The 24,944-nt window shown below is 35.0% G+C and overlaps 1 protein-coding gene across 2 annotated transcripts in view; it reads left to right on the top strand.

Annotated features, from left to right (window-relative positions):
• LUZP2 (leucine zipper protein 2) overlaps positions 1-24,944 on the top strand; it is a 772,382-nt gene that overhangs the window by 726,241 nt on the left and 21,197 nt on the right. For both annotated transcript variants that reach the window (XM_043973415.1, XM_043973414.1), the window contains one exon: positions 8,097-8,186. In XM_043973415.1, coding sequence (XP_043829350.1) covers positions 8,097-8,186 — 90 coding nt within the window. The remainder of the gene's footprint in view (positions 1-8,096; positions 8,187-24,944) is intronic.

Raw genomic sequence — 24,944 nt, 5'->3', positions numbered from 1 at the left:
GCTTATTCAAGATTGTTGGTTTTTCAAAATTTTCCTACTCCAATTAATTCTAATTTTTTAGGAAGGATCAGATGTCATTAACGATATATTCCTGTATATGAATACATGGGTAACACCACTTTTTTTGCAGGTAGAGGTTCTCCTTACATAGGTTCAATGGTTGCACAAATCAATTTACTTGCAGGGGCCTGAATTTACTCCAATTGTCATAAAAGACCTGGGGTGGTATGTGTATATACACTTAAGTAATCAAATCCCAATTGTATACAGAGAAAAGTTGTTACCTTTATTCAAATGGAATAGATACTACACAATCATTTCTCCCACCTAAAATGACTGATTATGTTGAAATTATATTCCTTAAAACAGAGCAGAAGAGGTTTCTGAATTTAACCTCACAATTTAATAGTTTTGCAACTTTGTCCAATTGTTTTCATAATTGTGAAAAATTGAGAAACTTCAGAGATTTAATCTAATACATGACTTTGCAACTATTAGGAGGTATATGACAAGCAGAAATACTAATTTACTTAGCTATCTGGGATATGGAATTACTACACATATAGTTTTAGAACTACAAGTTCTCAAATAATCGCATTGTGCTATTATCTTTTAGTGACCACTTGCTTTTATTATAGAAATTTGCTATAAAAGGAGAAAAGTAGGTACAGAATTATCAGGGCATCAAAACTGGTTGTTCAGGCCTTAACCTTGGGCACAGAGTGACTCAACACATATATAACAAAATAAAGCATCTGTGGTTCTAAAGGTCTTACTAAAAGAGTTAGAGTTGACAATGCAGTAATAATTCTACATCATAACTAGATTTAGGTTCAGTCAGGTGGGATATATGAGAGAGAGGTACAGGGTTGGGAGGGAGGTTCTTCATGTTCTTTATCATATGGCACATAGGACAATTGTTATTTTAATGTATCTCTAAACAGCACTGGAACTTCTCATGTTTGCTTAGGGTAGAAATCTTCCCTTACACAATACAGAGAGCATATGGGATTTCCCCCATGGAAGCCTATCAAGGCACAAGCTAGTGTGCATTTTCCAGGTGTCCTGTAGACTTACAGATCAGGCCACCTCTCTCACATGCAGTTAAATAACTGTGTCCAAGTCAGGATTCTCCCCAGCAAATATGCTACCTCTCCCTCAGGGATGAGCATGACCAGGAATTTCCCTGAAGAGGCCTCATCTCTTCCTATTTCTTTGAAATCCTGTCAAATATGTCTAATTAAAGGTGCATCTCAATTCTGCCCCAACAGTGGTAATTGTAGGATGTCTTATACTCCAAGATAATACTGTGATACCAAAAAGGTTGGGGGCAATGCCAGGTGGGTTATTAAGAGGTTTAGGGTTATTAGGGCTAATTAGGGGAGCTTACTCACAAGAGCATGTCATATTGGGAGGAAGCAAGATGAAGTATTGTCTTAAATCCCCACAGCAATCCCAATTCTGGCTATATATTTTATAGAAGCAGAGAAAAGGGCCATAGTACCAGGGATGGTCCTTGGTCATATGGAATAGTTGGAGCTTCTTTTGCTGTTTACATTTCTTCAAGGTAGTTTACATTCTCCAGGGAGTCACAGGTCATGTTCCTAGGGCTCTAGGTCCCAATGGAAACAACTGGAAAGCATTATTAAGTGCTCTGGTGGTAGGCATTATTGTTAATATGAATGGGATGAACTCACCCATAAAATGGAAGCAAATAGCAGAATAAATTAGAAACCAGAATCCAACAAAAAAGTACTGGAGTAGAATCTATTATCCTTTACCTTTAATAAAAAAAGGTAGGGAGAGAAATCAAGATTTCAGATAAAGGAAAAACAAAAATAAAATTAATTAAAAGAGATAAGGGAGGAAACTGCATCTTACTAGAAGGAACAGTAGATAATAAAGTAATGTCAATACTAAACAATCATCAGATTTCTTAAAGGTAATATTTAAATGACTTATTGGGGAAAGCTAGGTGGCACAGTGGATAAAGCACTGGTCCTGCATTCAGGAGGACATGAGTTCAAATCCAACCTCAGATACTTGATAACTTAATAGCTGTGTGACCCTGGGTGAGTCACTTAATCCTCCTTGCCCCACAAAAAAGAAAAAAAAAGACTTATTGGAGGAAATAGACAATAAAACTATAACTGTGGTGAATTTCCCCTCTCAGGGCTAGATAAATATAAATATAAATTAAGAAATTAAGCAAGAAATAAATTAAAAGCATCAATAGAATCATGGAAAAGTTAGATGTGATAGAGCCATTGAGAAAATGTAATAGGAATAAAAAGAAATATACCTTTTTCTCAGCTGTACATGACAACTTCATAAGAATTGCCCATGTTGTAAGGCATAAATACCTCACAAGCAAAGGCAGGAATATTAAATGCACTCTTTTCAGACTATAATACAATAAAATTACATTTAATAATGTCCATAGAAGCATAGACGAAAAATGAATTGGAAGCTAAATAATCTAGTCCTAAAGAATGAGAGAATTAAAGAACATATAACAGAAACAATAAATAATTCTATTAAAGAACATTAAAACAATGAGAGAACATTCTAAAATTTTTAGGATAAAGCAAACAAAAATAGTACTTACAGGGAAATTAAATTTCTAAATCATACATCAATAAAATTATAAAAAATGAGATTGATGAAGTAGGAATACTATTAACCAAGTAAAAAAGAAAAGACCAAATTAAAAATTCCCAATTAAACACCAAAATGGAAATCCTGAAAATCAAAGGAGAGATTAATTAAACCAAAAGTTAAAAATGAACTAATAAATAAAACTATGACCTGGTTGTTAATAAAAATGGATAGGGGCAGCTAGGTGGCACAGTGGATAGAGCACTGACCCTGGAATCAGGAGGACCTGAGTTCAAATCTGGTCTCAGACACTTAACACTTACTAGCTGTGTGACCCTAGGCAAGTCTCTTATCCCCAGTTGCCTCACCAAAAATAAAAAATGGATAAACTACTGGTTAGTTTGATCAAAAAGGGAAAGAAAAAAAAATTACTAGCATCAAAAATGTAAAGAATAAATATACCATCAATGAAGATGAAATTAAAGCAATTCATAGAAAATATTTCACCCAATTATATGCCAATAAAACTAGCAGCTTAAGTGAAATGAATAATATTTGCAAAATATACACTGCCTTATTAAAATATCATATATAAATATGTCATTTTACAACACACTTTTTTTTTTTTGGTGGGGCAATTGGGGTTAAGTGAGTTGCCCAGGGTCACACAGCTAGTAAGTGTCAAGTATCTGAGGTTGGATTTGAACTCAGGTCCTCCTGAATCCAGGGCTAGTGCTTTCGCTGCTGTTCCACCTAGCTCTCCCCAATAAGCTATTTTAGAGAAAGAAACTAAATAGGACTTCAAAGAGGTCCCCACAAAAAATTCCCAGGACCATTTATATTTACAAGTGAATTCTGCCACACATTTACAGAACAATTAATCTCAATACACTATAAAATATTTGAAAAAGTAGTAAAATCCTACCAAATTCCTTTTTCATGCAAATATGGCTTTGACACCTAAATCATAGACATTAAAAATAGAGGGGGTGAGGGTGGCTAGGTCGTGTAGTGGATAAAGCACTGACCTTGGATTCAGGAGGACCTGAATTCAAATCCAGCATCAGACACTTGACACTTACTAGCTGTGTGACCCTGAGCAAGTCACTTAACCCTCATTGCCCCTTAAAAAAAACAGAAAGGGGGAACAAAAAAAAATCTAAAGAATAAAAAAGTTTTAACTGAAATACTCGCAAGGAGATCACAATGATCATACAGTAGTACTGGATAGAATTTATACCAAAAATGCAGAGCTGGTTCAATATTAGGAAAATTATCAGTATAATTGAATACATCAATAACCATAACAACTAAAATCATATGAATATATCAATAGATAGAGAAAAAGACTGACAAAGTACAAAAAGCATTACTCTTAAAAACACTAGGAAGCAGAGGAATAAATAGAGCCTTTTTTAGAAAGACAAGTACTATCTATCTAAAATCAAAAGTAAGCATTATTTCTGTAATGGGATTAAACTTGAAGCCTTACCCAAAACATCACTAATAATGCATATATGACCATTACCACCACTATTATTCAATATTGTACTAGAAGTGCAGGCTATAGCAATGTCAAGAAAAAGAAATTGAAGAAATAATCAAAGGCAGTTAGAAAACAAAACTATCCCTCTTTGAAGATGACATAGAGAAACTGGAAAATCAACAACAAAGTAGTTGAAACAATGAATAACTACAGCAAAATTGTACGGTATAAAATAAACCCACATAAATCATCAACATTTTTATATATTATGAACAAAATCCAGCAGGATGAGATAGAAAGAGAAAGTACATTTAAAAAACTTCAGACAATGGGAAATACTTAGGGATCTATCTGCAAAGCATATTGCTCATCCTTTGGTTTTGAAGAGGACCAATGGCATCATGAGGGTGTAGTCTAGACTTGCACATGCATTAAATTTAAGTGAGACAGAGTTGTGCAAAGTTGTCAGCCTCATTCTCACTTTCATAAACATTGAAGTTCAGTGGCAAGACATCAAGATGACTGGTGGTACCAGAGTATGCAATGGATGGCCTTAGTCAAGACAAACCCCAGGAATATATGAAGACAATTACAAAACACTTTACATACAACAACAAATTTAAACAACTGAAAAAAATAGAGATGCTTTAGTGGGCAGAGAACTATGCTTGGAATGAGGAAGACTGATTTTTATTAGTTTGATTCTGACCTTAGACACTTACTAGCTGTGTTCTCTAGGCAAGTCGCTTAACCCTGTTTGCCTCACTTTCCTCATCTGTAAAATGAGCTAGAGAAACCAGGCATAACATGTGAGTATCTTTGCCAAGAAAAGTCCAAATAAGGTCACAAAAAGTTAGACATGACTGAACAGTTAGTATGCAGCATAGGCTGAGCCAATATAATACAAATGACAATTCTAGTCAAGGTAATATAATTCCATTGCCATACAAAATGATCAAAGAATTATTTTATGGAATGAGAAAAAAGTAGTAACAAAATAATTGAAGAATAAAAGACCAAGAATATCATGGATATAAAAGTAAAAAAATGTGAAGGCAAGAAGGTTAGCAGTGCCAGTTTTCAAACCACATTACAAAGTGCTAATTATGATAGTAAGATGGAACCAGTTACAAAATAGGGTGGCAGATTACTGGAATAAATTAGGTACACAATACACAGTAGTAAATGAACAATGTATATATTATTTGGTAAACCCAAAGACCTAACTTTTGGGGTAAGAACCCAATATTTGAGAAAAATACTGGGAAAACCAGAAAGCAGTTTGGCAGAAACTGGGCATAGACCAACATGTTACACTCTATACCAAGATAAGCTCAAAATAGACAAATGATTTAGACATAAAGATGATAACATAAGTAAGTAAATTAGAGGAGCAGGGGGGACTTTCATATCCATTGATAAGGGATGGTGTTATGCCCAAACGAGAGAAAAGTGATCATGGGAAACTGGATAATTTTTATTCAAACATGATATTAAAAAGCTTCTACATAACCAAAACTAGTACAGCCAAAATTAGAAGGGAAAAGGAAAAATGGGCATGTGGAGGGACTTTTGAAATGAGTTTCTATGATGAAGGCTTTATTTCTCAAACATATTGAATTGAAACATAAGGAATTGAGCCAAAATGATAAAAAAGATACATTGACCAGTTGTTAAATGCTCTTTTTTTAGAAGTAGAAATGAAATCTACAGTCACATAAAAACATTTTTCTAAAATATTATTGATTAGAGAAATGTAAATTAAATAGTTCTGAGGTACCACCTCACACCTATCAGATTGGCTAATATGAAAGTAAAGGAAAAAGATAAATGCTGGAAAGGATGTGGAAAAGTTGCAACACTAATGCACTTTTGTTTTTCTTGTTGGGCAATGAGGCTTAAGTAACTTGCCCAGGGTCACATAGCTAGTAAGCGTCAAGTGTCTGAGGCCGGGTTTGAACTCAAGTCCTCCTGAATCCAGGGCCAATGCTTTATCCACTCCACCACCTACCTTCCCCCACCGATGCACTTTTTTTTGTAGGGAAATGGGGGTTAAGTGACTTGCCCAGGGTCACACAGCTAGTAAGTGTCGAGTATCTGAGGCTGGATTTGAACTCAAGTACTCCTGAATCCAGGGCCAGTGCTTTATCCACTGCGCCACCTAGCCACCCCCACTAATGCACTTTTTTTTTTTTTGGAAATTTTTTTTTTAATTTTATTATTTTTTTTAGTGAGGCAATTTGGGGTTAAGTGACTTGCTCAGGGACACACTGCTAGTAAGTGTTAAGTGTCTGAGGCTGGATTTGAACTCAGGTACTCCTGACTCCAGGGCCAGTGCTCTATCCACTGCACCATCTAGCTGCCCCCACTAATGCACTTTTGATGGAGTTTTGACCCAGTTGAACAATTTTAGAGAATAATTGGGAACTCTGCACAAAGGGCTACAAAACTAAACATAATTTTTGACCCAGTAATATTACTACTAGTTCTATATCCCAATGAGACCAAAGAACAGAGAAAAGAAACCATGTATTGCTGCTCTTTTTGTGGTAACAAAGAATTGGAAATTGAGTGGACACCCATCTATTTACATGGCTGAGCAAGTTGTAGTTGATGATTCTAATGGAATACTATTGTGTTATACAAAATGACAAGTAGAAAGATTTCATCAAAATTTGGGAAGACATATGAACTCATACAAATTGAAGTAAGTAGAACCAGAAATTGTAAACAGTAAAAGCAACACCGTAAGGATGATCAAATATGGTAGCCGTAGATACTCTGATCGAGACAAGGATCCAAGAAAATTTCCATGTTGAAAAATCCACCTCCAGAGAGAGAACTGATGAATTCTGAATGAAGATTGAAGCATTCATTTTAAGCTTTCTTCATTTTCCTTGGTTTTTTTGTCTGTATTTTCTTTTGCTGCGTGGCTAATATGGAAATATGTTTTCTGTAATGTCATATTTATAATCAAATTGAATGCCTTTTCAAGGAGGTGCAAAGGATAGGAAGTAGAGAGGGAATGTGGAACTCAAAATACTTTTTAAATGAATATTAATTTGATATGTAATTGGAGAATACAAAATAAATAAAATATATTAAAATGTTTACTTGTGCTAAATATAAATTTTATTAATGAGATATTTTATAGTGCATTTTCAAGTTCACTTAAAAAATATTTGTTGCAATTTAAATAATATAATCATGTGTCAATTATTTCTGTGTCTTATCCAGTATGCTACTTTGCAACTGCTTTATAAGTATGTCTTTTTTTTTTTATTTTTGGTTTCCCAAGTTCTTGCACATGCTAGGTACTTAATGAACTTTTGTTGAGTTGAATCATTAATGAGTATTCTTAAGAAAGATTTTCACTTTGGATACTACTAGTGCTAAATTCGGTACAAGTTTTAGAAATTTTTCAACATTACTGTGGAGCTGAAGTTTCTATGAAACCCAGAAAGAAGCTCTCCAAGAAAGAGTAGCTAACATTTAATTTGTGTCTATGAACATAAACATAAATTATAAATGGTGTCCTTTGTTGATATATTATCAGTTATTGCCTGATTTTTTAAATTTTTGGTGAGAATTATTTTTATGTTTTTTTCATGTTTTTTCCTTCCCTCTGTTGCCTTCTCTATGAATTGAGAAGGAAAGATATCTGATACCCATTATAAATATAAAATTATATAAAATATATTTCCATATTTACCATGTTAAAGAAAATAAGAAAAAATAAAGGAGAGGAAAAAATATGCTTATTCTCTGATTTAGTCTCTGAGCCCATTATTTCTAATTCTGGTGGTGGACCATGATGAAACATGCATTCTTTAGAAATTTACTAAATTATTGTATCAAGAAGTACTGTTAAGTCTTTTACAATTGATTATCATTACATTATTACTTTTAGTATGTGTATTGTTCTCCTGTTTCTGTTCATTTGCCTTTGCATCAGTTCAAATATGTACTGAGTTTCTGTCTTTCAGCAGTCTATTTTCCTCTTGATTTCTAGGCTCAACCAACTGTCCTGGGAGATAAAAGAAGCCTTCAAGTTGAATCACCTAAAGAAGAAAAGCCAAGTACCAACTGTGATTCTCCAGATGTAAGATTAATTTATATAATGTAACCAGAAATAGTGCATAAATCTGTTTTAATTAAATGCATAAATCCAAGTATCTTTTCATATGTCGACATATAGAAAAATCTAAGCATTTTTTTTCTGCTTTGGTGCCAAAAACAAATGTTTTTGTGGCTTAAAATATGTTGGCATTTCCATCAAGTATTAGTAAGCAGGGTTTACAAAGCTTTTGTAGAATAATCCAGTCCAAGAGATGTAACTTCATGATTAGCAGTTTCAGCAATCTGTTTGTTCCCACAGAGATTTAGTTGGAATGCTGCTGATATATAATGAAGGGCCAAGCTTAGTTATATAATACTCCCAATAGGCAGCAGGCAAAACTCCATGTCAGAACTACTCCATTGGAAAGGAAAAGAAGAAGATTAACTTGATATGATAACAGGAGTGAATTTTAAAAGGATGGATTTATGCCTTCTGCTACATAATGACCAAGAAATATAGGGAATTCTGAGGATCAGATGAAGTGAGCAGGAATTTGTAGAGCATTATGGAACCTTTGTGTAGTGAAAACAAATACTCACTTAGAAATTAAGATACTAGGATAGAAATCATGGTCTTCTACTTACTGCACATGAAACCTTAAGGACCTCTCTTACCCCCTCTGGACTTCATTTTCTTCAGCTTTCAGAACTGTCAAGTTTATACCACAGGGTTATTATAAAGATGTAATGAATATGAAAACACTCCAAAATCTGTCAAGGGTAATACACATGTAAAGACTGACCAATTTACACAAAAATCAAATGACAGCTGCACAAAGTTATAAAATATGGCTTAAAAACATTTTAAATTTAGATACTGTCCACTTAAAATAAAGGACCCCTAAAAACCACTGCATTGCATCTAATGGAAACCAAAATGAATCCATTAAATATATTAATATAACCAGTGTCTTCTTTCCACTGATATAGAACATTTATTTTAGGCAGATGATTCTGCTTCTGCATGGAGACTAGAAGAGATAGTTGAGGTTGTGGTTTAGAAAAGATGATTGTTTAAAAAAAGATGATTGTTGTTGTAATAGTAGTAGTAATATTAATAATAAAGATTTATATTGCACCTACTATGTGCCAGGTCCTATGCGTGAAGTGCTTTACAATTATTAGATCCTTTCATACTCACAATATACCTGGGAGGTAGGTGCTATTTTTATCCCCATTTTACAGATAAGGAAACTGAGGCAGACAGAGGTTGTATTTGGGCCAAGAGTCACACAGCTAGTTAGTGTTAAATTTTGAATTTCAATCTTCCTGACACTGGGCCCAATGCTATATCCCCTACACTATGCCTCTGCCCATATGTGAGAGACAAATAACATTTCTGAGTTTGTAGGTTTTACTTCACCTAATTATGTTAAACTTTTTTGATGTATTATTGATTTATTTCATTTAATAATTTCACAGTTTTTGAATTCCAAATTCTCTCCCAATCTTGAGAAGGCTACCAATGCATTAACTTTTTTTAAGCCTCCTGGGAAATGAAGTAAATGATATTGTAGACATTGGCACATATCACCAGAAGAACTGAATTTATGTATAATCTGCCTCACTTATTGTGACTTAGTCAAGTTACAATCACTCTGAGCCTGATTGTTTAGCTCTCAAATGAGGATAATTATCCTTGCATCATATTCCCCATGTTAAGATTGTAAAAATAAAATTAGTTCATAGATATGAAAGCAGTTTGTAACCCTAGAGTGGTATTATTAATATAAAGTAAGCAAAAATTTCTGAAATGTTTAATATATTCAAGGCACATAATATAATTTATTATATTGGCTGTGTCAGGAAGCTATAAGTTGCTGGATATTTTCAAGAAGACTTTGAAGAGTCAGGTTTTGGAGTTATTATAGACAGGTTTCCTGTTTCAGGTCGAACTTGGGCCATTTTATGTTTTCAAAGTTCCTTTCAACACTGTTCTCTTTTCAATACCATGGCAGGGGGTAAGACAAGTAGTAACGGCTAGTGCAGTCAACACCATGGCCATGGTGACAGCATGCAGGGAGAGATTTAAGGAAAGTGAAGAACAAATGTCTCCCACTGGTAGTTACTAGCTTTTGTGGTACCTTTGGATAGATTTATTTTCCATAGGTAGTAATTAAACTAATTTTCTAAGGCACTAGAAAATTATGACCATGTTATTTATATTACTTAGGAAAGTATTTTGCCTTTGATGTTTTGGTATGTCTCTTCCAATGGTAGTCAGTGAGAAGATACTCTTCAGGTCTGTGTATTCTATTGGCATTTTCATTCCCATTAGGCATCTGTATTCTGTAGTCATGCTTTCTTACCTTCTAATTGGCTGGTTATCAACCTTCTGGTACAGTTGAATCTGAAAATAAAACCTTCCTTACAAAGTTTAAGCTACATTTTTGATAAAGTAATTCTCTAATATTCTACCCTACATAGAGGTGTCTAACATATCATCTACAGACCATACATTGACCCAGAATGAACTCGTGTGGCTTAATAAAACTGGGAAATATTTATCAAAACAAATAAAAGTACAATAGAACATAGATAATGTAAATATCTTATTTTCCAAGTAAATTTGCAGCCCACAGAAATGCTTATGAATGGGTTAGTTGATTCCATTTCTATTTAAAATGGAACACTAATTGTTTGTAATTATTTCTTCCTGAAATTGACCTTTAGAGTTAATTCAGGAATCTGAAAGATCTAAGCTCAATTCTTATATCTGATGTTTTATAGCTGGAGGACTTTGAATAAGTCACAACTTCTCATATCTTCCAGGAACTTCATTGTTTGTAAATAAGAGAAGTTGCTGATATATAGTTTTACATACAATTTCTACATCAAAGTTCCTTTTACCAAAGGATAAATGTTACCTCATTTAATCCTTGCAAAAACCCCTGTACCATACTTAATGAATGTTTGGGGACCCCAAACATTCATTCATGAATCTATAGTAACTCAAAGGGATGATGCATTGAAGAATAACAGAACTTTTGTTACTAAATATAATGTAGAAGAGATTTTTTCCAGTGGGTAAAGTTTTCCTAGTGCCCCTGAAATCATCATTATGTTTATATATAACATATTATTTTTCAAATCGGTTTTATTTATAAATGTGAAATCTTAAATACTTTTACCTTTTGACACTTGACTGGCAGCAATGACTATATTCCATTACCCATTTCACCAAAGTCAACAATTAGTGACAGAATTGGAAAATGACATGTCAAGTTGGACAGTAGGGTGCCATTGTGGAGCAGCCATCCATTCTCAATTTACTTTGGATGTACGCAATCACTCAGCATCATATTCACATTAGGTCTCAGTGAGATGGTGGCAGTGGTGGTCATAGTGGTGATATGATATGTAAGAAGAATTAGGGTAGCTGGAAATTGAGGATTTAGGCTTAGAATAAACAATAATGAGTTAATGTAAAGATGAATGGAAGCCATCCTAAAGGTATGGCTTTAATTTATTTAACAAGGCAGCACATTTTAAATGTGCATATTCACAATGAATATGGGTTATAAAGACTCAAATATTGGAGATGATAAGTTCCCAATAATAAGTAATAATTTCACTTGCCTTACACTCACCCCAAGTGGTTTCTCACTTAAGATTATTATTTCTGGGGGCAGCTAGGTGGCGCAGTGGATAAAGCACTGGCCCTGGATTCAGGAATACCTGAGTTCAAATCTGGCCTCAGACACTTACTAGCTGTGTGACCCTGGGCAAGTCACTTAACCCCCATTGCCCCGCAAAAACAAAACAATACAAAACAAAAAACCATTATTTCTAACCTACAAAAAATATCTATCACACACTTCTAGGGATACTTATCTCACCTCAATTGGAAACAACATGCAGTCTAGCAGTATTTTTACTCCATGATATACCATTTCTGCTCTGGAAGGAGTGGTTAAATTAGTCTTAGTGGGATTATTCTGGCTCCTTATTACTGCCTGTTCTGTGGGTGTCTCATCTTAATAATGCATTGGCCACGTATTACTTAAGCAATCTTCCAAAACGTCATCTTAAAAAACAAAAACAAAAACAAGTTAGCTCTCACTTCTGTATGCATTCATTCATTTTTTAATGACAATGAATATTAATGATATTCAAGTTCTGTTGTCTTCTTTCTAACATCCCAGAAGAATGGAAATATTTCAGAGTTTCACCTCAAAAAGAGGAATGAAAGCTTTCTTGGACTATTTTACCTTCCCCACAGATCTGTAGCAGTTTCTTTAACACTTAGCCACACTTATGAGACACACTGAGGAATAACCAATATGTTGGATGACAGAATCTAGATCCATGAAGATCTCAGCAGACTTAAATGATGGGCTGAATTTAATAAGAAGCAATTTAATAGGGACAGAATGCTGAGCTGTTAACATGAGGAACATAATTAAAGCTTGTGGGTATTGCAGGAGAGTGACATAGTCATGTAAGAATAGTCTAATTCCCAGAAACAGCTGAGGCTTGCTCAAAATATTGAGACCGGAATAAAAAAAAATCAAGGAGAAAGTCTCTTAAATATAGTGTAGGCAGAAGAATGAGGAAGATATAGTCTTCGTGCTTATAGGAGATAGAGTGATATTGTGTTAGAATAATGCAGTGAAAAAAATCCACCACTCAGCTCTATTTTGATACCATTTAATATCTAAGGAAAATCAATCTTTAGATTGATAAAGATAGAACCAAACAAGTAATGATAGATGAAAAAGAAATTATACATAAACTAGAAAGATGAAAAATTAATAAGACTAAATTAAGAGTCCTGCAGTTGGGGTCAAGAGACTTATTACACAAGTGTAGCCTTTAGACGTGTCGCTCTCAATAAAGTTTGAAAAGGATATGAAGATTTTATTGGCCTGAAAAATCTCTCTGAAAGAAGAATGATATAGCTATCAAACAAAAACAAAAAAAAACTCAGACAAACCTCATGTGGTCTCAAATTTTGGTAATAGTCATAACATTCAGAACAGGGGGAAAATTCATCTTCATGTACTCCATGCATTGAGATCACATCTATAGTGTTATGCCTCATTTAAAAAGGAAGGAAAGAAGGAAGGAAGGAGCAAGGGAGGGAAGTAGAGAGGGAAGGAAGGACTTATTGAATATCTATTATGTGCCAGGTACTGTAGTAAGGATCTCATATATATATATATATATATATAGTCTTATTTAATATATACAGTATCCCTGGGAAATAGGTGCTATCAACATCCCCAATTTATCATTGAGGAAATTAAGGCAAATGGGTTAAGCAACTTGACCAGGGTCACAATTCTAGTAAGTGTCTGAGGCTGATTTTGAACTCAGATCTCCCTCACACCAGGCCCAGTAGCCCATGCACTCTGGTACTACCTGACTGCCTCTATCTACCTCGTAAGTAGACTACCAATTTGAAAGGGGAAAGGGGAGCAATGATGGTGAGGAGTTCACAGAATAAGTTACATGAAGACTGTATAAGGAAGCTAGACAGGTGTAGCCAATGGAAGGGAGATCTAAGAGCAACATGATTGCTATCTTCAGGTATCTGTTGAGCAATGTGATGGTTGAGTGGTTAAACGTTTTCAGCTTTGACCAAGAGGTCCAAAGAAAGCAAATGAATATAAATTATAATGCTCCATGTGATCCATATTCTAGCCTTCCCTTTCTCCTCTTTTTAGTGTATAGGAGGTAGGATGAGCCATTAGTATAGGGAACTTCTAGTGTGGAAACTGCATCTACCATGGCAGATCTTATATGTTATTTTAGTCTTAAAGCACTTTCTGGAAGCAGTGAAAGGCTGAGTAATCCATACATTATTTATTTATTTATTTTTACAACTACCTCATTCTCTTGGGTCATAGGGGATTTTTCAGTACAATAATCAAGATTACACTTGGGGCCATATAACATGGGCACCCATCTTTGAAATGACTAATATGAGTTGAGCTCAGATGGTTCTGATTCCAGAACTGACTCTCAAGGTCAGTGGCAGGAAGAACTTTCAATCATTAAACAAAGCAGAGAGGGAGGAAGGAAGGGAATAAGTTTTCTGTAGCATCTATTATGTGTCAGGCACTCTGCTAAGTGCTTTCCAAATAATGGGTCATTTTATCCATGCAGCAACAGTGGGAAGTAGATGCTATCATTTTCTGTACTTTATAGTCAAAAAAACTGAGGCAAACAGAGGTTAAGTGATTTGTCTAGGGTCACATTATTGATAATTGTTTTAGGCTGGATTTGAACTCAGTTCTTCCTGACTCCAGTTTCAGGGCTCTATCCATTGGTCCACCTAGCTGTCTCTATAAGGTAGAATGTACTGCCTCTGGCAGTAGTGAGTGTCTTCTCACTGAAACTCGAAGTGGTTACTGGAATGACACTTGCCAGGGCTATTTTTAAAGGGTTTCCTGCTTCAGCCAGACAGTAGAAACTGCTATTGTAAATATCCCTTCCAACTCATAAATGCTTCACTTCTGTGATTACTAAACATGCCAAGTTGTTCTCATCTGTAAAAGATCATTTGCACTCATTCAAAGATACCTTCTTGGGTTCAGCATATTGTCAAATCCTTCTTTCCCCCAGCAGCACATCACAATGGTATTAATACAACTATTAAAAAAAATGCATTCTTGGGTTCCTTTGTAATGGACTTCTTAAAGTTGAAATGGCTCATCAAGTGCTTGGGGCCATAATAAGTGTTCTGTTTGGGATATTAGAAAATTACTTTCAAATGGCTAGTTATTCTCAATGGCTTTGCTTCAATAACTGTGCTCAGAAGGAGAGGAGTTACCTGTGCACTTTCCACTCCCTCCCCCACCATGTAAATGTTCACTGTATTGTTTAATAACATAGCAGGAATTAAAGAAATTGTGCATTTCATTGTAACTTTCACCCAGGGATTAAGACTGAATGCTTAAAGTAAATGTGTTCTGTTATGTTTCTAACTGGCAGGCTTAGAGAGTTAGTGAATATTTAATTTTTGTTAATGTGCTGAGAAAATGAAGAGCTGGGTTCCGAACAATGGCTTTTGATGAGCTCAGGGACCTTTCTGGTGCTTTCGTATGGTTATGCTCCCTTGCACAGCCTACACCAAGACAGGTTTATTCAGCAACAGAATAGCATTTAGGGACAGCAAGGGAGCAGGAATGTAAATCCTGGGGTAAAGCAGAGCAGGATCAGTAGGCTGTTTAAGGCAGAACTGGATGTTGGCAAACATAGTCAAAACCTTCTTTTACCATGATTCCAGTAAATATCCTGCTGAAATATTTCCTGCTGTTTGTCAAATATTAATGGGTTTGGGAAACAGACATACTATCAAGAGGGCAATGGATCAATGATTATCTATTGTCCTACAACTCATGCAATGAGATTTTCAGTCTGTCTATAATTATCAATTCATGAAATAAAAATGATGAAGGCAGGTAGGAAGGACTCTTACTAAGCTGGGGTCTTTTGGACCTGAATGACTTCAAATATCAAAGAGATCTTGGATCATATTATTTTTCCCCCAATCATGCCATAAAGCTTGACTTTGAGACAGATGGCGTAGATTCAAATGTCCTTGTCTGACGTCAGTTGCATGTGTGATCATGGGCATGCTCCTTTACGTTCTCTTAATCTTTCCTCACTTGTAAAATAAAACAGTTGAAAGAAGTTGTCTGCAAGGTCCCTTATAGTACCAAAGTTCTAATCCTGTGCTGCTAACAAGACCTTATATTTCTGCTAATGCTTTATGAGGTAGAAAGTGCTTTTTTCATGACAATTGCATGGAATAGGAAACAACTATTTTTATACCTATGGGGAGGTAATAGAATAAGACTCAAAGAGGTAAGAAGGCTTGCCAACCAATATCCTGTTGGTATATGCTAAAGATGACATGAGTCTTGTAAATTTGCTATCTGTAAGGGGCTAAAATTCTAGCTAAACTGTCTAAAAATCTAATGAGTGGTCAACATAAATTATAAGCTTTAGCAAGAGTTTAGATTTTTAAGTATTTATTAAAGAGTATAAGAATTTGAAGAGGAGAGGGAGAGAGGCCAAGATTCCTTCATCTATCTTAGGGAGCCAGCATCTCAGCTCCACTCAGAATGAGAACCCAGGAGAAAAAGTGAGACCCTCACCCCTTCTTCATCCCAGAAGCCTACTGTGAAATCAGAAACAGCCCGTCCACACACCCACAGCTCCAAGCTAAGTGGCTGGGAGCTTTGATCAACAGTACCCACGAGCAAATGTCACTTCCTGACGCCAAGGAATTGGCCTTCCAAATCACATGGTTTGCCCTCAGATGCCTTTTCCTCATGGCGGAGCTTTCCTCAAGTATTTCTCCAGCAGACGGCGTCACTCCAATTCTCACAGTCTCATGACTCCAAGTCCAGACCATTGATACACTTGCCATTATAGCTATGTCTCCTAAATGAACATTACTGTTAGGTACCTTACAGATCATTTAGTTCTGACATTAACAAAAATTGACAACCTGACAGAATGAATTGAATATTTTGTGTATTTCTGTGCACTGTATTCTAGGATACCTACTGTGTTGAAGTACTGTGGCTCAAATCATGGTAGAAAGCTTGAAAGAAATGAGAATGTTTATTCTGGACAAAATTTAGGGGTGGCAATGAACATGATAACTATTTTCAAATATTTAAAGATTTTGCCCATGGAAGAGTAATTCAACTTAGGCTACTTGATCCTTAGGGGAAGAACTGGGAGCAGTAATAAAAGCTGGAGTGGCAGATATAGGCCTAATCATAAGGAGAAATAAGAAATGACTAATAATCAGGGCTATCCCAAAGTAAAAATAGGTTGCCTCAGGCAGTGGGATCTTCCTCATTAGCAATGTTCATTTGATAGTTAGATGATCATTCTTGGAGGAATTGTAGAGTAGATTCTTAGTCACATAAACATTGATCCAGCTGGCCAAGGAAGTCCCTTATGAGTAAGATTTTATGAAATTAGCCTGCTCTAAGTCACACAGGAGATAATGAAGAAGCCAGGGCTAAAACTCAGGTGTCCTGCCCTCATTTTTCTCATTTCATCAACCAACTCATGCCATTACTTTATTTCAGCATCTTATTATTCATTATTTCCTTTCTCCAAATTCAGGCTATTCAGAAAAGAAAAGCAACCCTGATTGATTAACTGCCTTTAGCATATTGGTAAGCATCCTTTTTATAAGTAAGACAAATTCATCAGTTTGCATTGGCAGGGGATGCTAAAGTATTGCCCCAAACATATATACATTTCCAAGCAAAATGGCTTTGAGCTACAGAATTTTTAGGGGGCCATCACAGAGCTTAAAGTCCTTAAACACCAAACTCCCCTTGCCCCCCACCACATTCAAGCCATGGTCTCAGATGGTTACAAAAATTTATGGTTGCTTGAATTATGTATTTGATTTAATCATTCTTTGTTTTTAGAATATTTGTGGTGGGTCCTCAGAAGTTAATTTAATTCCTCTTAGGTAGGGAGATGCAGCATGATTAATACCAAAAGAAGTGTAAGAGCCACTCATATGGAACAAGGAAAGCCAATCTTCAGCCATGCTTGGCAGTGATTGACAGCTACAACCCTCCATTAGCTTTATTCTTTTTTATTGTATTGAGAACTACAAGAGTTCAGAGTGGAAAGAAAGTCAATATTGTTTTTGGAGAAGCAGCAGCTTCTGTTTAATGGGCTGTTAATTTTGAAATAGTTCTTCCTTGGTCCATGTACTTCTTCATACCTAGTTTGGCTCTTTAAACTGCTCAAATGTCATGTTCAGATCCAAACCAAAGGTATGCCTTTTAAAGTAAGGAAAAAACTTTTCAGTCATACCAAAAGCTTTAAGGTATATTTGATAGACAGGTTTGATGAACAGTATCTTGAAGAGTGAAGATGTGGTAGATGAGAGCAAAGGTATCATCAGAAGTGAAGGTTACTCTAGGAGTCTAGGGGACTAATGCATGAGATTGGTTTTTTTGCTCTGTTGAATCCTAAGCAGAGAAGGACAGAGAGGAAAGCAGACAAAAAAAGGCTTCTAAGAAAAACAAATAAACAAAACAGCAACAAATCACTTGACATTGTCAGCATACTGTCTGGAGCAAAGCTAGTATGATGAAACAAAAACAGGTAAAATGACAAGGACTACATATTGGAAGCAAATAAGATCCCTGGAATTTCTGTACAAGATTTCAGAAGTATGGATGAAGGCTAGTAAAATATGGGGAGAGGTTCGTGAAGTATAAAAATCTGCTCTGCTCATCTATAAATACTAATTTTCCTCATTTGATAATTCTGCTAAATCACTTTACCATGGATTTGTGGCATTTCCATACACCATGGTAAGTAATTAGTATAATTTGGCCAACACAAATAGTGTTGCTATTTACCCTGGATGCTTTTGTAGCTACATTGTTGCTTATGGACAAATTGAGTGACATTTTCAGAGTTGTGATATGCACTGAGTTTCTTTGGTTATATTGCGTATGTACATGTCTGAGATCATTTTAAGGAAAATGCATTCTTGGCTCATCCAGTCTCATAATTTACGGGCCCAGCTGTGTACTTCTCTTGTTCTGTATAATTTAAAGGGTGAGCTGCATGCTGTAGCTGCCACATGTTTGCATGCTTTCCTGATCATTCTACATTTTTCATCAGCCAGATTTTCAGATAGAGGTGCTTTGCTCATCAGGCTGCATATTTAACTAATTGAGATGATGGAAGTAATCTTTAGACCTGTCCCCAGTCTTTGATTTTACTATATTCTTTACCCTAATTTACTATTATAGCTTTCATATTTCTCTCATAGTAGCAGAAAGGGAGCTGTTTTAAATAATCAACCCTTTACTACAAATAGACATGTTAAATCTCTACACATTCTTTCAAAAGGACAATCACTTCATTTTTTCTTATTCATGTGAAAAAAAGAAAATAAGATCTAAATTGTGTAATTTCCATTTTCTTGAATGAGGATCATTTTTGGTTCTGATTGATGATAGAGGGAGAAAGTAGGCATTGTTTTGCTTAGGTATTCTTTTTGAGAAATCAATAAGCATCCGTGTGTATTTATATATATGTACAGATGTTTTATACACACACACATATATATATATATATGTATGCATACAGAAATGTGTAGTTTGAGATAGATACATATATATGTACACATTTGGGTATATTGCATTTGGCTGTGTGTATATGTTTCTATGATTGAATTATTATAGATAAATCCCAATAGGGAAACTCCTTCAACCCCAATGCCAGTCAATTACTACTATATATAATTATCAATTTTATAGTTTCCTAGTACACCAAGAGTCAAAAATTATATGTCTTGGCTCACATTTCCAAGTCTTCCTGACTTCAAGGTTGGTTCTCTATCCACTATATTTTACCTGTTTTACATGTAGTGTATACACCTCAGCCCAAAATCAGAAATAAAGAAAGCTAAATTTGGGATTAAAAATCAAGTTGCTCCAAATCTACTGTTCTTAACACAATACTATATTGTATCACCTGACTGGCCTGCACATTTTTAAACTTAAAGAAGACATAGTTTTGGGGCAGGGAGTTTGTAAGAAGCTGAAGAGGAACATTTTATGATACCTGGCCTTAAATTTTTGAAAAGTTAACATAGAAAGAAGTGATTGAATTTATTTTACTTGGCCCTCGAGATCACAGCTAATAGAAATAAATAAAATTTCCATAAAGGTATAGTTAGGCTTAATAGGTGGTGAAAAATGCAATCATATTTACATTTGTTGTCTCTGGATGGGTATCCACTACTTACTAGAAGTTCCCTTTCAGAAGTTGGATAGGGACCCCCTATTTGGCATGTGGTAAAAATGTTTCTTGTTCTTAACAAGTTAGACAAGAGTTCCTTTGAGGCTCCTTCCAAGTTTGTTATTATTGGATTCTGTGATGGTGATTATATAGGAAATGGTATAAAGATGGTTTAGTATAATGAATGGATTACTTAACTTGTTATCAGAAAGACTAAGGATTAATTCCCAGCAGATTCTTATTAGATATGTTACACTATGCAACTCACATAGCCCCATGTACCTTTGGAACTTCTTAGTGTCTATTGTTGAATGTTGAATATAGTTTTTTGTTTGTTTGTTTTTTTATCTTCCTGTCTCCTACAAAACAAATAAGAGAAAGTATAATATCTCATAATGTCTCTTACAATTTGTTTCCATACTTGTCCTCCTACAAAAACCCAGATCAGAGAACATAAATCTCATACCAAAAAAACAGATCAGAAAACATGGCTAAAAACCATATCAGAGACAGAAAAAATATATAAAGAAATTTAATTTTTTCCCAAGATGAAAATATAACACGATCATGTTGGAGACCCCCCCACCTCAGAAGGGAGATCAGGGACTCTCTCTTTCTGAGGTTATATAAGGATTTTTTTGTCCATGGTTTACAGAGTGTTATCAGTTTCAATAGTATTATAAATGCAACCCAGAAGCAAAAGCAGTTTAACAATTTCAGTTATAACAAATATGGAGGAAATACTGAAACATGATGATAAAAAACGGTTTGGAAAGGATGAGGACATCCAGATTTCCCCATAAGATAGGAACTTACTATTCTGAAGAAAGAAGTCAATGAGGAAGGGCCATTTATCAGCTAATTATCTGGGTTCAATTTGGAGTTCAGTTGTAGGTCAGTTTGTTTGTATTAACCTAGGTTTTCATAAAAAATACTTTTGGATAATAAGGTACCTCCATCAAATCCAGGTGGTACATACAGATTATAGTAATACTATGTACTACAATCACAAACTGCCTGGTAAAGGGAATTATTTGCTAAGGGAAATTCAGATATTGTGATCGGCACATTCAAATATTGATGAAATAAAAGGCCTTTTATGCTGAGAATGAATCGTAATGCCAGGTCAATTATCAAGAAGGCCAGTTTGGCTTTCTTTGTCCTCCTCTTTCTTGACACAGAATTAAATAGAAAGACACATGAAATGTACAAAAGCTCTGCCTTCTCCAACCTAATAGTCATCTGTTTATATGTACAATCCTATTTAGAGAGAAATGATTATGTTGACAAAGATGTATCATTGTCTAAGTCTGTCTACAGTGTTGTGTTGAGTTCTGACCATCACATTAATGGAGGGAATCTGTTCATTGGCAGTTTATATAGAGGATAATGAATGGAGGAGTTAGACAAAATGAAATTGATCCATATACAATGATTTAATAGCTCCTGGATATAGGATTGCCTTGTGGAAAAGTAAAGAAATTTGCTAGTTTCATATTCTTTTGGGATCAATTTGGGAATGACATATTCGCATAAATTTTACTCAGTTGTCTCTCCAGATATACATATATGCATACATATATGTATGCATATGTGTATATATTTACATTTACATATTAATATATAAAATTATACTTAAAATCAGTATATCAGCCGGATCTGACAATATATGCATTATATAATAATCATAGTTCTACTCCTCTGCAAATAAGGAGGCAAGGACCATTTTCACATGCTTTTGTCACTTAATTTGATCATTGTAGGTGATCATCTATATATATATATATTTTTTGACAGACAAGTATTTTTTGTTTGTTTTTTTCCATTTCTTGTAATACTTGTGTATTCTTTTTTCCTGGTATGACTAACTTCAGTTTTCACCAATTTATGTTTTTTAAACTTCTCTATATTCTTTATAGTCATCTGTACTTACGCAGTTATGTTTTATTTTTGTTTATAATGATGTCTCATATTGTCATTTCAGTATTTCACATGTATTTCTTTTGTCACAACCTTTAAAACAGGGCCCACCTCATACTCTCATTTTATCCTTGTGATACCTTGCATAGGTGTGTCTATTCTTACAATAGATTTGGGATGGAAACCTAAGGAAAAAAGCAAACAAAGAAACAAAGACACTGGAGGCAGAGTCAAGAGAACTGAGTTCTGCTTCAAACTTGGCTTCTTCTGCATGTCACCCATGAAAGTCATGGAATCTCTAAGTATCATGATGCTTGTCCAAAAAATGAAATTACCCTGTTCCTAACTGTTCCTAACTGCCTACCTCACAATGCTATTTTCAGGAAAGTGTTTTATAATCCTTTTAGTTATAGAGCAATGTAAATATTCTTTTATTGCTTATGATAAGATCATAGATTTAAAACTGAAATGGCTAATTGAATCCAACCTACCTCTAACCACATTTTATAATTAAGGACAAAGAAACAGAGTAACTAAATGACAAGTAACAAATATTAAGCTGGGATTTGAAATTAGATCTTGTAACTACAACTGTCACATTCATTCCAATATAACATATTTACTCAATAAAGAAAGTCCTTTAAATCAAGTTGGTGTATGTGCTCGTGTGCGCACACGCACACACACACACACACACACATACACATATTAAGTATTGCCTGAAACACATCACTTTGGGCAAGTCATGTAACATCTCTGAGTCTGTTTACTCATCTGGAAAATGAACTAGTGGCAATGGACTAAAATCATCGCCAATGTACCTCCCACCTCTTAATCCAAATCTGTCTTACTTTTCTTTACCATTTGCCATAATTTTATTTAGTAAAAAGAGTTTTTTACCCTGGGACTTGTTCCTTCGAGTTTGTGGGGGGGAAAGGGGTTTCTTCATTTGTCCATACACACACACACACACATACACATATGCATGTCCTGTGACCTTGAACTATTAGGGTTGAGTCTTTTCTGAATCATAATCATCATAAAGAATGAACAAAATCTTAAAAGGGCACAAAGCTGAAGCTAGAGCTAGCTAATGGTGTGACACAGTCATCATCATCATCTATTCACTTAAGTATTTTCTATGTTTAGGCCCCCATGCACTCTGTAGCACAAGACTTCTTCAGGGACATCCATGACTTATGACAATACAAACAGGCCCATAGAGTAAGTTATCTAGAAAGACTCCAAGAGCCCCACTGTTCTGCTTTAGAGAAATCTTGTGTGCTTTTCTTGTTATTCATCCAAGCTTGGTTGCCACACTTTAAGTACTGGCTTAAGCATAGCTGCTTAGTGAACACGCCTTGATATTCTGTTAATATAGGAACTCATTGAGGTAAGCATTGTTTTATTGTAAGTGTTTGTATTCACAATAGCTACCATACTTCTTGGGACAATGTGGGTGTTTAATAAATGCTTGTAAATTGATTGATCAACATACCAACAACTTTCTGCTGGGCTACTGACAATAGCTGTTGCCTTCCTGTCCTCACAGTTCCACTGCCCTGCCTTCTTGATTGCAATAGCAACGTGCAGGAGTTTATTAAGAGAAATGCATAATGTTTCATTATGAAAGCAGGGTTTCATGTGACTTAATTAATTTGCTAATATTTCTCAAGGTCTTTGAATGCTGGAAAGAGCATCAAGGTGCTAGAAATTCTGACACTCTCAAGGTTATAAAAGCTCAGCAAATCCTAATCAGCTATGCAGGTCAGTCTGGGAACTGCAGTACTGATGTGGAAGTGAGAGGCATGTAGTAAATGAAAAGATGTTCAGAATCTGGATAAAGCCCAGTTTGTCAGCCTGCTCAGTGAATTATTCAGGAATCTATATTCTGCAAAAGATATGGAAGGTAGCTCCACAGAGCAACGCTCTCCTATAGAAAATGTCACAACATAGAAAATATAATTGGGGAGAACATTTAGAGGTCATCCAGCCTGACCCTTTCACTTTACAGATTGGGAGATAGTGCCAGAGAAAAGAAATGATGTCCCCAAAGTCACCAAAGGTAATAAATGTCAGAACTAAGATTACAAGTCAGAGTTCTGGAATCCCAGTGTTTTATTCTCTACTTTATAAATCATGATACTTTATAAGCTTCAGTACCCTACATTTTGGAAGGATTATGTGATGTTATGAATAATATACTGTACTTGAGTTCAAGTTCCAACTCAGGAACATTTTATTTTTTTGTTCTTTTTATCCTCATTACTAAGTTTAATGCCTAGCATATAGGCATTAATGAATGTTTATTTATTGATAGATAGCTTGATAGCTATGAGACCATAGACAGATCATGTAATTTACCTCAACCTCAGCTTCTTCTTCTGTAAAAAGATGATAATTATGGTATGAGAACCGCATGTAATAATTTATATAAAATCCTTTGTAAAAACTAAATATTATATTGAAATATAATAATATTAATAATAATTGTTATCTAAGCCCTGTCGAGGTTAACAGAGATTTTTATCATTGCTAAATGCAATAATAGTTACTTTAGGTTTATTTTTTTCCTTTTTACTTTTTCAGAATGCTACCATTTTTAAAGGTCATGCAGCATAACATGAGAAATGGAAATTCAATAAATGGTCCAAGGGAAATAGGGAAAATAAAGATCAGAGATATCTATTTGCTTTCTAAAATAAAAAAGCTATGAGAGAAGAAAGAGAGGCTATACAGCCTCTAAGGAGGTGGCAACTAAGATGCCTTTACTTTAATGTCCTCCAATTCCTCCCTGAGTTCTTGCTGTGTTTCATCAATGTGAGCCTCCCTACCACCATTCTGTTATCTATATCTGTAGTATGGCATGCTTGCTTAAAAAAAGCAGCCTTGAGCATATCCTCTCATTCATTTCCAAGGCCTTTCCCACCCCAATCCTTATTCTTATGTCACTTCTTGCACAAATAATAAGAGGACTGACATGAAACAAATGCAACTAGTTTACTCTCCATTAGAAACTACAAGCTAGACTTCAGAAGGCAGATTTATGATGGGAAAGGAGAAAAAG

The sequence above is a fragment of the Dromiciops gliroides genome, chromosome 6 (assembly GCF_019393635.1).
Source record: "Dromiciops gliroides isolate mDroGli1 chromosome 6, mDroGli1.pri, whole genome shotgun sequence".
Taxonomy (NCBI): domain Eukaryota; kingdom Metazoa; phylum Chordata; class Mammalia; order Microbiotheria; family Microbiotheriidae; genus Dromiciops; species Dromiciops gliroides.
Note: the sequence above shows the minus strand (reverse complement) of the source record. Positions and strands in the feature narration are given on the sequence as shown.